The 15,015-nt window shown below is 35.0% G+C and overlaps 4 protein-coding genes across 12 annotated transcripts; 3 read left to right on the top strand and 1 right to left on the bottom strand.

The window, feature by feature from the left end:
* The first annotated feature begins 123 nt into the window (after nucleotides 1-123).
* Nucleotides 124-2,678, top strand: Nf-YA (nuclear factor Y-box A). 5 transcript variants are annotated; one of them, XM_034315819.2, is made up of 7 exons: nucleotides 124-258; nucleotides 1,023-1,332; nucleotides 1,405-1,541; nucleotides 1,847-2,020; nucleotides 2,101-2,192; nucleotides 2,295-2,442; nucleotides 2,537-2,678. In XM_034315819.2, exons 2-7 carry the CDS (start codon nucleotides 1,041-1,043, stop codon nucleotides 2,606-2,608), a joined length of 915 nt encoding a protein of 304 aa, XP_034171710.1. In that variant the 5' UTR covers nucleotides 124-258; nucleotides 1,023-1,040; the 3' UTR covers nucleotides 2,609-2,678. The 5 variants fall into 5 exon arrangements, with proteins under 5 accessions (XP_034171710.1, XP_034171706.1, XP_034171708.1 ...); XM_034315815.2 differs by lacking the exon at nucleotides 124-258 and adding an exon at nucleotides 272-606; XM_034315817.2 differs by lacking the exon at nucleotides 124-258 and adding an exon at nucleotides 272-606 and having other exon boundaries at nucleotides 2,298-2,442.
* A 3,168-nt stretch (nucleotides 2,679-5,846) lies between these two features.
* Bet1 (blocked early in transport 1) lies at nucleotides 5,847-7,002 on the top strand. Of its 4 annotated transcripts, none has more exons than XM_034315823.2 (4): nucleotides 5,847-5,991; nucleotides 6,194-6,247; nucleotides 6,325-6,488; nucleotides 6,569-7,000. In XM_034315823.2, the coding sequence occupies exons 2-4, from the start codon at nucleotides 6,229-6,231 to the stop codon at nucleotides 6,722-6,724; spliced, it is 339 nt and encodes a 112-aa protein (XP_034171714.1). In that variant the 5' UTR covers nucleotides 5,847-5,991; nucleotides 6,194-6,228; the 3' UTR covers nucleotides 6,725-7,000. The 4 variants fall into 4 exon arrangements, with proteins under 4 accessions (XP_034171714.1, XP_034171716.1, XP_034171715.1 ...); XM_034315825.2 differs by having other exon boundaries at nucleotides 5,888-5,991; nucleotides 6,197-6,247; nucleotides 6,569-7,002; XM_034315824.2 differs by having other exon boundaries at nucleotides 5,966-6,105; nucleotides 6,569-7,002.
* A 2,116-nt stretch (nucleotides 7,003-9,118) lies between these two features.
* LOC117600064 (putative ribosome production factor 1) lies at nucleotides 9,119-10,361 on the top strand. Its single transcript, XM_034315020.2, has 3 exons — nucleotides 9,119-9,777; nucleotides 9,857-10,121; nucleotides 10,184-10,361. The coding sequence occupies exons 1-3, from the start codon at nucleotides 9,207-9,209 to the stop codon at nucleotides 10,359-10,361; spliced, it is 1,014 nt and encodes a 337-aa protein (XP_034170911.2). The 5' UTR covers nucleotides 9,119-9,206.
* Nucleotides 10,362-10,517: 156 nt separating this feature from the next.
* LOC117600063 (tRNA (guanine(6)-N(2))-methyltransferase THUMP3) lies at nucleotides 10,518-12,355 on the bottom strand. Of its 2 annotated transcripts, none has more exons than XM_034315017.2 (7): nucleotides 12,175-12,355; nucleotides 11,990-12,102; nucleotides 11,440-11,902; nucleotides 11,192-11,370; nucleotides 10,941-11,120; nucleotides 10,738-10,875; nucleotides 10,518-10,676 (listed from the first exon to the last, which is right to left on the bottom strand). In XM_034315017.2, exons 1-7 carry the CDS (start codon nucleotides 12,266-12,268, stop codon nucleotides 10,518-10,520), a joined length of 1,326 nt encoding a protein of 441 aa, XP_034170908.2. In that variant the 5' UTR covers nucleotides 12,269-12,355. The 2 variants fall into 2 exon arrangements, with proteins under 2 accessions (XP_034170908.2, XP_034170910.2); XM_034315019.2 differs by having other exon boundaries at nucleotides 11,994-12,102; nucleotides 12,175-12,196.
* Nucleotides 12,356-15,015: the final 2,660 nt, after the last annotated feature.

The raw sequence follows: 15,015 nt of genomic DNA on the forward strand, positions 1-15,015 counted from the left end.
GAAATAAGCTGTTAGAAACGCGCGAAGTTTGATGAGAGCGCGGGAAGTAAGTAGTGGGGATAAATCCAGCCAGTAGATTGGTTAGGCGTGTCGAGGCGCGGAGGGGCATCGACCGGTCTGGCATCGGGCTGCTATCGGACTGGCAGGTCCCCCCGTTCAGTGCCACCAATACACAAGAGCCGAGGACTCTCTATCGCCGACCATTGGTCCTCAATTTGCCGACCAATCATTGGGAAAGTGCCCACGAAAATATCCAATGTAAGTCCACAAATTATCAAACATCAACGGGGTACGCGTACGACCGCGCACAGTTATACGATTAACCGTGTTTTCATTCCGTGAACTGTTTCAAGTGCGAAATCGTGTCTTCTCGATGTTGAAAAAGTCTTTCTGCACGGCCATGTTTGTCGAGACAAGCGTTTCTCACCCGAAATTTGCGTCGTTTCATCCCGATGATATCGCGTCCCGTGTGCTATCCAGTGGGCCTTCTCTTCGTATCGCACGTCTGCATTTGCCGCGTGTTAAGAATCACGAATACACGAGGTTAATCATGTCGCCGAGAACAGGATGCAACATCCTTTGGAAGCGATTTGTGACCGATAGAAGGTGACGATTGCTGCCTGGCCTCGATTCTCTGTCCTACGTATCTAACGTTCTGCACGTGGGCTCTCAGACCTCAAAGTTCTCGCCACGTTGGCGATCTTTATCAATCATTGCAAGGCGCGAATTACGCCTAATAGAATCTAACTTTTTCACCAAATTCTAACCTTTCGAGTTCATGTACAGATCCGTTACTATTTATTTATTTTCATGCTTCAAATAGACAAAAAAGTTTTTATAAGATTCCATTTCACTCAGCTATACAGTATAATGATGTTTTTGTATGGGTACATAAAATCATCCTTATGTATATACATATGTGTATAAATTACTTTTCTGGTAAAAAATGTTATTATTGGTGAATTTAGATTTTAATATAATTGCATTGTTTTTGTTTTGTAAGACCAATATCTTCTGTTTAGCAACAGGAAAAATTTACAATGGAGCAACTGGGAGAGGGTCAAGCAGTTGTGGTTGGTAGTGCCGGTGGAACTGTCCAAGTTGTTCAAATGGGACAGGGTGGACAGGCTATGATGTTACCACAAGCTATTCAAGTGGCTGCACCAAATGGACAAATACAAGTAGTTCCAGTGTCTAGTTTAACTGGTACAGGTCAACAGATTGTAATTCAACAACCTCAAACACCGCAAATTATTCAAACCCCAGATGGACAAACGTACATTTATCAACCAGTTCAATTGGAAGGTCAAGTTCAACAAGCGCAACCAACAGGTATAAGAAATTATTGTTTTTTCAATTAATGAAATTACAAAATTCATATTTTAACTATATATTTTTATGCAGTAATCAATATCAATGGAAATCTTATGCAAATTGCTGGAACAACATCGCAAACAGCCACAACTGCTGCAGCTACAACTCCGGTACAACCTTTGGCAAGTCCTACTGCAACAGCAACTCAGGCAGGAAATGTTGTCATGGTGATTACCGTTAAAATGTCTCTTTCACTTACATAGTCTGTGTATATATATTATACTGACTTGTGGTGATTATGGAGCAACATTAATAACATTACAATGTGTTTTAATTCTAATGCTTTCCTTTTTAATTTAAGTATTTAAAATCAGCCAAACTTATGAAATGAATCCTTTGCGGACGCATGTTGGCAAATAGCCGCACAAATGACGCTTAATCGCCAGGCGTCGGTTCCGTCCGCAAAGAATTATGAGTTTAAGTTTTAGTTACAATATTTAGTAATGTATGACTTTTGATTTTTATCGCTTAGATGGTACCAGGTAATAGTGGACAGGCGCAATTTCAGAGGGTAGCATTACCTAATGCCGAAGTTTTTGAAGAAGAACCTTTGTATGTGAATGCTAAACAATATAGACGTATATTAAAACGACGTCAAGCTCGTGCTAAATTAGAAGCGGAAGGAAAAATTCCTAAGGAAAGACCAGTAAGATTATGATCTGTTAATTATTAAATAATATGATTTTATTAAGCTTTTCATATTAACTTGATTTTCTTTCGTTACAGAAATACCTCCACGAATCTCGTCATCGACACGCAATGAATAGAATTCGTGGTGAAGGTGGTCGTTTTCATTCTGGTCAAGTAAAGAAGCGAAAGTAAGTTTTAGTTTATATCTTTTTATTATAACTTTCCGTATTAGAAAGCAAGTACAATATCTCATTTATTATTTTACGCATATAAGAGTGTAATGGTTCTAGTAGAACAAACGAAAACTCCAAGATTACCCAGCACATCACAACATCGACCAACACCAATACCGTTCGTACTATAGCAATAGCAGCAGCAACAAATGTAGGTGTACAGTATCACGACACAGACAACATGGCTTCGACCATTGTCATTGAAGTAAGTGCAAATATTTTTAATATTATTTAGCGTAATAATGTTAAGTAAATTTTAGAACATTTACTTTATATACATTTTAAAATCTTTCTTGCAGAAGCCTGGTATTCCTCTTCAAGATATGATTTCTGAAGATGATATAATTACCTCAAACAATTGTTTAGTGTAGATAAATATTTAAATGAACTTTAGAGGTGACAAGCGGTAAAATAATAAGTAAAAAAAGAAAGTGTGTCAGTGATCAAATCCTACATGTATTTGTGTTAATCTTTAATGAACATTTTGTAAATAATCATCTCATGAGATATAGTGCAAGTAAATATTTTGCGAACACGAAGCTGTAAAGAATCGTCAGAATTGTACATATTACTATTGTGAAAGTGTTTACATCTTATATTTTTTTAATTTTCCTTCGCGTACCATAACATAAATTCGATAACTAACATTATTGCATAATATGTTGCGGTACAATGAAAAACTAGATTGAAGATGAAACATTTCACATTGTAATATTTTGGTAAAGGAAAGACGATTATATGTTGTAGGTTATAGTTATAATTAATTTCAAATATTTCATGTGTACATAAAAAGAACCTACAGTGTAACATATCGATTGTGCGGCTACAAATTGTAAATTTTTATATAAATCGTATTGTTACATTTAGTGGAGAGAGACTGAGCTATAATTTATTGTTACGTGCTGGGTACCATTTTTAGATTAGGTTTTATAAAAGGATTAATCTTAACTTCCATTACAGTGAGGAGTGAAACTATATGAAATGAGCGTACGAATAAGATTTTTTGTACAGTTTTGAGTGCAAGTACAATTACTTTAGTCTAATGAAAAGCTTTATGGAATATAGTTAATTGTTAAAAATATATTATTATAGAAAGTTACTCATATTTTGTGCAGTGGCTTATGTAAATAATGTTATCTATTTTGGCTAATCGAAGGAGGCTAACTAATTTATCTTGATAATTGCTAAAATATTCGGAAATTCTAATAAACAACTCTTTTTCACACGTACAACTAAGCTTTAAAAATTGAAAAAAAATTAATTTTCATTATACAGGGTGTCCCATTTTAATCAATAAATACGATTATCTCGAGAACTATTCGTTATTTGAAAAAATGTTTCATAACGAACTTGTTCTGTTTCGAGGGGAACGTAATCCAGCGCCGCTATTCTGTTTGTAAGTGTACTCATGAAGGACACATGAAGGTCATATTTATTTTTTTAAATGGAATCATATATAATTTTTTATGCACTATTCGATGCATCTCGGTATTCTGAATAAAAATGTATTGACCTATTTATATCGAAAAACTATCGTTTCTAGGTTGTAGAGAATAATGATAGAATTGCAACACTTTATATCTTACATTTTATTTTTTTTTAACTGAAAACAGTCGAATACTTGTCTACAAATGCTCGAATACGTTACCGTGCATATCAATACATTTTTGAATGCGTCGCTTAATATCAGCTTGAACATTCATGAGTGTTTCCAGAGTGACGCATTTGAATGCATTAGATATTCTCTCTTTCATATCTTCAATACTTGTCGGCTGACTGCTAAAAACTTTTTCCTTCACATAACCCCATAAAAAAAAGTCTAGTGGTGTTAGATCTGGTGATCTGGGCGGCCATGCAAAAGCACTGCCATGACCAATCCATCGCTGTGGGAAACGTAATTCCAACCAATTCCGTACCCTGCGATCATAATGAGCCGGTGCTCCATCATGTTGGAACCACATTTTTCGCCGTGTAGCCAAGTCCACATTGCCCAAAAGGTCTGTCAATGACTGCTCGAGGAAATGAAGATACTTTTGTCCTGTTAATGAAGTGTCGAAAAAGTATGGTCCTATAATGTATCCACCAATAATACCGGCCCAAACATTTAATGACCATTGCTTTTGAAAAGGAACTGATCTTTGCCACAAAGGGTTTACGCGTGACCAATAATGACAATTGTGTCTGTTTACTTCGCCTGTGTTTTTAAATGTTGCTTCATCAGAAAAAAGCACGTACGAGAAAAATGAAGGATCCTGTTGTAAAGTGCTTTGAGCCCATTGACAAAATAGTAATCGTGAATTAAAATCATTTCCTTTCAACTGTTGCGTCAGTTTTATATGATACGGGTGAAATTTGTGGAATCGTAGCACCCGCGATACAGTTGATCGTGGTACGTTGAATTCACGGCTAATCTGACGTGTACTGATGTGTACATTTCCCGTTACAGCTCCTGAATCGTCCATAGTTGCGTTTTCTTTTGGTTCTAATTTGTGTTTTCGACGCTTTAAATATCCATGTCGAGCTCTTAACACTAATGTCTTTAATTTAGCAGGCATTGGATGCCTTCTCTCTGGATATTTCTTCTGATATAATTTTGTAGCCGCGTAATAATTATTATCACATTTTCCAAGCACCATAATCATGTCGATAATTTCAGTAGGCAGATAATCAGACATTTTGCTTGCTGCCCCTAACGATACTGGTACGGTAATGAGAGACCTACGTTTGGGACATCGATGTTTGTTTTGATGATCGCTATGCGGAACCTAGTTTTCATAGAATACTACGGAAGTTACATACTTAATAATTCGCAATATTAAAATTTGAATATCTCCCAAAGTAACAGTTTTTCGATATAAATAGGTCAATACATTTTTAATCAGAATACCGAGATGTATCGAATAGTGCATAAAAAATTATATGATTCCATTTAAAAAAATAAATATGACCTTCATGTACACCTACAAACGAAATAATGGCACTGGATTACGTCCCCCTTGAAACAGAACAAGTTCGTTATGAAACATTTTTTCAAATAACGAATAGTTCTCGAGATAATCGCATTTATTAATTAAAATGGGACACCCTGTATATAGTTTGATGTGTAAACGCTTGTGTTAGTTAGGTGCAAAATTATATACTTTTCACACATTTATGTATGTACATCAGAAACAGAGTTTTCTAAAATTTAAGTATTAAATTATTAAGTTTATAAAATAGTTCAAAAAACAAAACGACATTAATTTTTCTTAATTAAATACGCATTCTCACGATGTATTCCATACATCAGAGTAGGGTAGGTGTTGATATATTCAGACCTGACTCCCGCCGTGTTGCCATTTTTATTTCAGCACGGCTAGTATTAGAGTCGGCTGTGATAATTACAAAGCTTTAGTAACTTTGTGTGGAAAATGTTGGTAGTACTAATTATTTCATATTTGAATAATTTCGATGCAATCTTGTTTATCAATAAATTAATAATAAACCCTGGGTCATTAATTTTATCTGTTGAAAATTGATATTGATCTTTTAATCCTCCAAAGCAAGGAAGACTTTCGAATTGAGCTCATTGTTCATTTTACTGGTTAATTAACGAACCGACTAACAGTTTATTTGCAGATCTAACCTTACCTGGGGGTTTTTCAGATCCCCATAATCACAACCTCAACAAAGTTATGTCCAGTCTTTCTGTACCTGTATCCTGTAGTCACTGTTAATACAATCAACAACTTTAGTTGGCAGTTTTTTTATAACGGTTCGTAATTTTCTATGTTACAGTAGTGTATACCTCTAAAAACAATTGCAGTATTTAATTATATTTTATAAATTCATTATAATCTGTGATAAACAATTTACTGAAGTGCTCCATGTAACATATTTTCATTTCAAATTAATTGAAGTCTGTTCATTCTAAACACTTTTATTATGAAAGTCACTTATAATCTTCCTGCTTTCAGAAGTATTATAATCAGCTGTCAAGATTGAGAATACAATGCGTAGAACTCATACAAGTAGGTTCACCAATGCTGGAACACCTTCCACAAAGTGTAGCTATCCTAGGTTTTATATAAATTCATTTCTGTTACAGATTATGCCTATGAGCCAGTACCAACAACATCAAATCATGATGGTTTGGAAGATGAAAATGAAAAAATGACAGATCATTTAAAGGATAAAATTCATGCTTTAAAATCACTGTCAATTGATATTGGAAATGAAGTACATTATCAAGAAAAAGTTCTTCGTGGAATGGTGAATTACCCAACAATATTAAAAGATTATTAAGTATTTCAGATTCTAATTATACAGAGAAACTTCTTTTATCATCACAGGATGAAGATTTTGAAAGGACAAGTGGTTCATTAACATCTTCTGTTGCCCGTGTTTTACGCTTATCTAAAGGAAGTCATAATTATTATATTTTATATTTAATCTTATTCTCTATAGTTGTCTTTTTCATATTATGGGTAACAGTGAAATTTTTTTAACTAAAACATCAAAAACTTAAGAAAGTAACTCATTCTTATACTATTTTGTTACATACAGTTGTACAATGTACAGTTATGGTATTTAAGATTGGTATATGATATCAATTTTTTAAATTTTGTTTACATAGGTTGTGCAGGTAAAATATTTATTAAGTTTTATGTATAAAGTTGTATACACACCCTACATTAAAATGTACATAAATCAATGTAAATGTAAAGACTATTTTATGTTAAGAAATATGTGGACCAATGACTATTAGCATTTCAATTATTTCCAAGATTATAGAGAAATAAATCGGTAAATGAAAGTTACTTTGCGTAGATAGAGTCATATGACAATCGTATCCGCTTTACCAGTTCTTTCTTTACCATTCCTTGCAGTGGCAGCTAGAGAGACACAGTTTTGACTCTGTTTGATTCTACTTTTTTAGAAATCAGTCAAGGTCAGCACAGGACCGAAAAATCATTAAAATAATTGATAATTTGGTTTCATAAACTCGTATTTTAAAAAGACCGCTTTTAAAGTTTGATTCTATCGCCACCTATACGAAAACGAAGCAAACAATTGAACGAGTTACCGACTGACTAAGTAGTTTCCACTGAATTCCGATAGATGGCGGGAGCGCGCCAGTTTGGTTGGTAACTTGTTGAATAGTTTGCGCAAAAGAAGTACTGCTATGTTACCGACTGTGCTCTCTGCATGCAGACCTAATTACCTACATGAAGCTAGCCGGAAGGAATAATAAAATCTTATAAAGTCTTATATTTCGCTATTTGCTTCGGGGTCCCAGACACCCCGGTGGCGTAATATCGGTATGCAGCGTCACCGGTTCCACGGGGTCTCAGATACCCCGACTGCCGTAGTGTCGGTAAGCAAAGAGTGTCATCGGTGCTTCGGGGTCCCTAACACCCCGGATGCCAAAATGTCGGTATGCAGTGTCACCGGTGCTTCGGGGTTCCTGATACCCCGAGAAGATAACATGTCGGGGTGTGGCCCCCGATGTCGGCGGAGTTTGGCACATGGCAGAGGGTCAAATGACCCTCCCTGCCGCCCTAGTGCATACCACCGCGGTGGTTTTAGTGGGTAAAAATCCCACACTACCTTCGGTCCCTCCCCAGGGGGGCTGAAGGTGTCTTTCTGAAGATTTCCACCACGTTAAAAAAAAAAAAAAAAAAAAAAAAGAACGGTATTTAAGGGTTGCAGGAATGTAAGGAATGCAGGGATATAAGGGATACTGAGATGGCCTTGGCCTATAATGAGGGATAAAATTATATAAACAACTTGAAAAAGAAAAATAAATGGGGTTCTCGGTTGAGACCCAGAAGAGGGATATAATCATAAACGTTATTCCCCTTCGATGAGCTTATTTAATAAGCAAAAAAGAATAAAGGAAGTAAATTGAATAAACTCTGGAACAAAATTATACTGGTTGTGCCCTCTTCATACGGACCTGATCTTATCCAGCGGTGTTAGGGACGCCGCTGCGCTAATGACACCCTCTGCGTACCGACCTGATATCATATTGGGGTATTAAGGACCCCGAAACGCGGTGACTATCTTTGCATACCAATAATATAACATTCGGGGTGCCATGGACCCCGAAGCACAAGTGACTCTTTGCATACCGACATGTTATCATCTTGGGGTGTCAGGAACCCCGAAGCACCGGTGACACTGTTTGCATACCGACATTTTGCATCCGGGGTGTCAGGCACCCCGAAGCACATTCGACACTTTCTGCTTACCGACACTACGGCAGTCGGGGTCCCTGAGACCCCGAGGTACATACAGGTGACGCTGCATACCGATATTATGCCACCGGGGTGTCAGGGACCCCGAAGCAAATAGCGAAATATAAGACCTAAAAACGAACAAATCGTGAAACTCACTTGTTCGGGATAGTGATGGGTACGACCGGATCTAGCGAAATATGAGACCTAAAAACGAACAAATCGTGAAACTCACTTGTTCGAGGTAGTAATGGGTACGACCGGATCTGTAGCGCATGCGCACTACAATTGTTTATTATAACACACACTTGTAAATAATTAAGAAATTATTCACTCACAAACAATGAAAATGATATATTTGTAAATCACAAACGATTTCCAATTAATTACAGTTATCAGTTATCACAAAATCTGTTTATTATAAAAAATTACTAAAAAGTTTCAGCTCACATCATGATTGCAATGAAATTGCTAATTACAAAAGAACTAATTTGTCATAAACGTTAAAAATAGACTCACAATCAATCACAAACGATTTGCAATCGAAATACACTAAGAGAAATTAATAATAATCATATATTATTATTCCTTCCGGCTAGCTTCATGTAGACTTCAGGGGTATCTGGGACCCCTTAAATCAAGACCCCTTGAAAACAAAGACGTTCAGTCTTCAACTATTTGCAGTCACTGTCTAAGCACGTGTTATGAAGACGTTGTTTTATACCTTCATTAAACTGCAAAATATCTTGAAATGAAGTTAAAGAATTTGCGAATTAATCCTCTGAGTAGAGTTCAAAGGGGTGAGGACGAAGAAGCTCCAAGTACATCGAAAGATGAAACACCGAAGGTTATCCTACCATCTGACAGCAACTTTAATCATATAAAATGCAAAGCAGTTCGCTACCAAAAATGTCAAAAATTAAAGAAAGAAAAAGCGAAAGCCAAGAAGGAAGCACGAAAGAAAAGAATTCAAGAAGGTGGACCTAAACAAGTACCACACACTATTGAGAGTTTAAGAGAGAAAGATGAAACTACCATTACTGGTGATATTGACGATGAAGAAAATCAAGAGCTGAAAATTGATTTTGAACACGACGAATTTGCTCCTTATTATAGACACGAATATGAGCCTAAAGTTTTGATTACCTATGCTGATAATCCAACAAGAAAGACCAGGATTTTTGGCGTTGAACTGACAAGGATCATACCAAACTCTATTTCATTATATAGAAATCGTTCTGGGGTGAAAAAGATGGTTAAAAGTGCCATTGCCAGGAATTTCACTGATATTATTGTTGTCAATGAAGATCAGTGTAAACCTAGTATCCTTTGAATGCCTTTGTACAACTGATTAAATTTCTAATAGCTTAAATTTATTATTTTCCTAATAAAACTTCTTAGATGGAATGTTAATTATTCATTTACCCGAGGGGCCAACAGCATATTTCAAACTTAGTAATGTTAAAATAACACCGGAATTAAAAAGGAGTCACAAAGAAATTAGTAAACATAGACCGGAAGTTATTTTAAATAATTTCACTACTCGTTTGGGTTACACAATTGGTAGAATGTTGGGAGCTCTATTTCATTATCAACCTGAATTTAAAGGGAGAAGAGCTGTAACATTTCATAATCAAAGAGATTACATATTTTTCAGGCATCATAGGTGAGATTTTGTGTTTGTGTATAGCACTTCAATAATATTAAATATAATAATGTACATTGTAGGTATCAATTTGACATTAAAAAGGGCAAACCTAGATTGAGGGAGTTAGGACCAAGATTCACTTTAAAATTGAAGTCCTTGCAACATGGAACATTTGATAGTAAATATGGAGACTATGAATGGCTTGTAGAAGGAAGAAGACACGATATGGAAACTAGCAGGAGAAAGTTCTTCTTATAAACTTCTTCATTTAACATAAATATTTGTAGGGAAATTATTTATAAAGTTTTTATAAGAAGTACAAAAATTCCTGTTTATTAAACCTCTATGAAATGTTAACTTGTAATAAAAATACTATAATTTGCTTAAATTAACAATATTTGTAATCACTTTTGTTCACTTGCTTTTACGTGTAGGATGTTTAACAACTTTAGGTTTAAATTGCTCATAAGCTGTGTCTGTTCGTTTTAAAACGTACACTGCAGCTTGGAGACCACCTATATTTACACCCAACATTTTTGTTACCCAAAACAAGTTCCCGGCAGCTTGCAAAGCCTGTAAATAAAAATCGATATTAATTGCAATTCTAAATAAAATATTATTTGCAGTAACGTACCGTGTTAAAACTACGTCTATCGTAAGTGAGTAATACTGCTCGGCCCGTTGAAGGTTTCACAACTCGCCCTAATTCTACTAAAAATTGTTTGTATAGTATTCTGTTATCAATCATTCTTCCACTTCTTTTCCCAAAGGGCTGTAAAATTAATTATTGAATTAAATATGATATAACAGCGTGTACACGAAAGTGTATTTCATTACCATATCAGTAATAACAATGTCGACACATGAATCCTTAAGTGGTAACTGTTGTACATTCCAATGTACTAAATCAATTTTAGATTTTGTGGTACATGTATCAACATTAGATTTCGTTCTGTCTATAGCTTTTGGATGATTATCTCCACCAATGACATAGGATTTAGTGTAAACCAAAGTTGCCTAGAATTTTCAATTACATCGTGTAATAATTTTTCATGAATTTTTATAAGTACAGTAGAAATGAAAATCACCTCTATTGGAATAGAACCACCACCACACATTGGGTCAGTTATTATATCTCCTGGATTAGGATGAGCTAACCGTAATAAATTATAACATATAGTTGCTCTAAGGGTAGTTGGTCCAAAATGCGCAATATTCCGACGATGCTTAGATTCATGCGTAACACGTAAATGTGTTACCAATTCATCTGTTTATAATACAACATGTATTATTCTTTTATAACAAACAAAATTTCATTAACTTACATTGTACTTACTATCAGTTACTTTACAAACTATTTCTAGATAGTATGCAGATAAATCAACAAGCCAATGATATTTATCTTGTAATTCTCCTCCAATAATTCTGGCAACATCATAAGATTCAAACGCGTGTTTTCCACTTCTTTCACACGTTACTCTGTATCTTAGAATCTCATCTTCTTTGGTATTAAAAGGATTTTGACCTCTTTTCTTTACTCTTTGCGTCGCAGGTGAAACAGTTGTATTGGAGAGTTTACAATCCTTCTCTACTGAATTATATTCTTCAATAGTTGGATATATCTTTCCATGGAATTCAGTGACAGACTTCCAAGCGTTCAGAGCCTTTTCTAATTTCATATTATTGTTCACAGCATCTTTGAAAAGCTGTAAATCAGCCTCTTTATTGGTTCCATTAAATTCAAATTTTCTAACATCTCCCACTATGAATATGTTATCTATCGATCTCATTGCTTGCACCTAAAATTACAGTTTAAATACGATAAAGTAATCTGGTGAATAATCTGGTGAAATTGGTGAATAAAAAAAAAATAATAATAATAATACTTGCGTAAATTGATTCCAATATATGTTAAAGAAGATTTTTCCTCGTTCTTTAACGATCTTAACATTTTTATCCAGCTTTTCTTTGCATTCGTCCACTGCTTGCCATTCGAAACCTGTAAAATTACAATTTATAGGTTACTTAGAATAACACGTGCTTTAGATTTTAATGAGAAAAGTGAATCTACCTGTGTCAACAGTTGTTGCTATCATAAAGACATTATCGTTAGCTAATGACTCTAAAAAAAGCTTTTGTAAATCTGATTCACTATCGGTATTCATGTCGAGTTTTACGTAGATAATTCACGTTGTAACTTACATACAAAATATTTGAACACGTGATTATGCACGTGACTAATGTCAAACTAATTCCACGTGTTCCCGCGGTACAATAGACTATGCCCTATAATATCTGTGAAACATTTAATAAAATTGATGAGCTTTATTTCTCGCATTTCTAATCATTATTCACATTCTTTTTTTAATTTATTTTGGGTTTCAATGTGAAATAAAATGTCGAAATAGCATTGGAAATTGATTAGAATCGATGTTAGAAATTTCGTACTGTCTGAAATGCAGAAATGGGCACGGTATTTGAATTTCCGAACGATAGGAAACAAAAATCGCGCGAATCTTAGAATGCGTTTTTGCGCAAAACAAAAGAATACCTCTTCGAATCACATGAACTCCTGATACAAAATGTCAATTTTGTTGAAAACATTACAAAATTTCTAACTTTTCTGTAACGTAACAACAAATGTTTGTCAAATGCATTGCAGAACGTGACAAGAAGTAGTATATATTACAAAATAAATAACAATTTTTACCATTATAACGATGTAACGAGTTTATACACAGGCTGCAACTACGTGCATCACTGTGTGTTGTATCTTATCAGTGTGTTGTCGACCAAAAATACGCTTCTCTTTGTAAAATCTCTCCTTTTCTTAATTTAACAAATTATTTTAATATTTTTGGATACAATGTTAATGACGAAAAGAAGGTATATTCAACTGCAGTGTATTTGAATTATTAATTAAAAACAAATATATGTATAATAATTAGTAAAAATGAAACAAATATTAGCGTAGCTAATTTTATCAATTCTTATCAAATATTTTCGAAACGAAATTTCGATAACGAATTCATCTCTTATCTATAAGGAAGAAAATTTAATTTATCGAGCTTAAAAAAGATACAAATTTGACGTGAAATAAGATATTGAATTATTTAACGACCATTGTACGAAACGTTTCTTTTTAAAGCCGTAAAGAGAGGCAGTAAAAAAGGCACTTTATAAACTCGATTCCTGAGTTTAACGATCCTTTCGTGTGGTACATGAATATTCACGAGAAGCGTGAGTTGACGTTTGCAGTTACCCTTAATTTAATTCCCCATATGGATATCCTGCAAAATCAGTTTCATTACTTTATAAGATTCTATTAATACGGACCTGCCGAATGTGGCAAATTTAACTTCCAATATAAATAACAAGGTAGTATAGCATAGAGAGGATAACAATAATTTTAATCAACCCCCTGATGGCGAACCCTTGAAATTAAAACAATTTAAATTTAGTTTCACTTTTTTTCAGTTTGATCCAGGGCCAACACTAATCAAGTAATAAACATTCTTACAATTAGACGCAAAATCGTCGTATGGGGGCCTTGGACCTTGGGGGGCCCTAGGGGGCCGCCTAGTCTGCCTAGGGCCAGGGGCGAATCTACTAAATTTCATATAAGTCTTAATGGAAAATCATTGTAAATATTTTTTAACTAATATACCAATTTTGTTTTCAGATATGGACGTCCTTCTAATGACTTGGAAGCGTCTCTGATGTTCCAAATATGGCGTTTGATGGAAGGGTACCTGTAATTTCATAAATCTTATTAATTTTCAACAATTTCACCTTAATACTTATTACTTCTAAATTTTACATAAGCTACTAATTACCTTTCTTTTTATAAAAAGGCGGTAAAGCTGATCGGTGGAAGTTTGAATACATAATTCCCTGTTATTCATAGAGATACGTCTGGTATCCTGGATTAAACCGATGATTAGCTGGTAGCAGGTTAAGGGGGAGGTTTTCCATCGCGGAAGGTGGCAAACTCGCGGAGGCGTCTGCATCTAGCTCGGGTCATTTCAGGTCGAAAGTTCGTCGGGCCATACGTCTCTATACATAGAAGCGATTTCACCCCCTTCGCCCCATTCGTCAGTTTCCACCCTTTCTCTCTTTCTCGCGCATCCTGTCCCGCGGACTGACAGCTGAAGCCAGAGCTGACTGAAATATTCATCGGCACAAGGCGAACGAGGCGCGACCGAACGTCGATCTGTCAACCTCTCTGACTATATAAATATGGACTGCCATCGAGCTAGCGTACGTTACATAGATTTATAACCGGGAAAAAATTGTTTTCAACATATCCATCTCGGTGGTCGGTGTCGCAGTTTATTGAGAGCCTTCGGTACGATAGGTGTCGAATGAAAAAAGAAATAATACCCATCACATTAGACGAAATTAAATTAAATTATGTTATTTATCTTGGGCTCTTATTATTGCACAAAATATTGATTTTTTAAAGTTTAGATAGAGAATATGCGTGGAAAAGAATCTGAGATTCGGTACAGTACTTTGTGTTTCAGCACACGTCAGTCGGAGTATTATCAAGGGATTACATTTCCACGGATTCCGGAGGACGACAGATTATCAGGTCTGTCGAGGAATTTAAAAGGACGCTGTTTTTGCATTAGCAAAGGTGTACATTTTACAATTTATCAAAGTACTTTTCGTTAGAGGAAGTAACAATTTAATTAGCCCTGTTCGAATGGAGCCATATTTTTTAAAGAATTTCCAAACTGAAATTTCTCTTGTGTAAAAAAAGTTTATTTCATTTTATATAACACTTAAAATCTCAACGATATCCACCGTTTATGCATGTCAATATAAAATTGAATGCAGCTAATCACGGTGATAATAGAGGTACACGAAAGAGGGGTGACAAGTGGAATGTTCTGTATTTTGTTAGAGG

This window comes from Osmia lignaria, chromosome 15 (genome assembly GCF_051020975.1).
Source record: "Osmia lignaria lignaria isolate PbOS001 chromosome 15, iyOsmLign1, whole genome shotgun sequence".
Classification (NCBI taxonomy): Eukaryota; Metazoa; Arthropoda; class Insecta; order Hymenoptera; family Megachilidae; genus Osmia; species Osmia lignaria.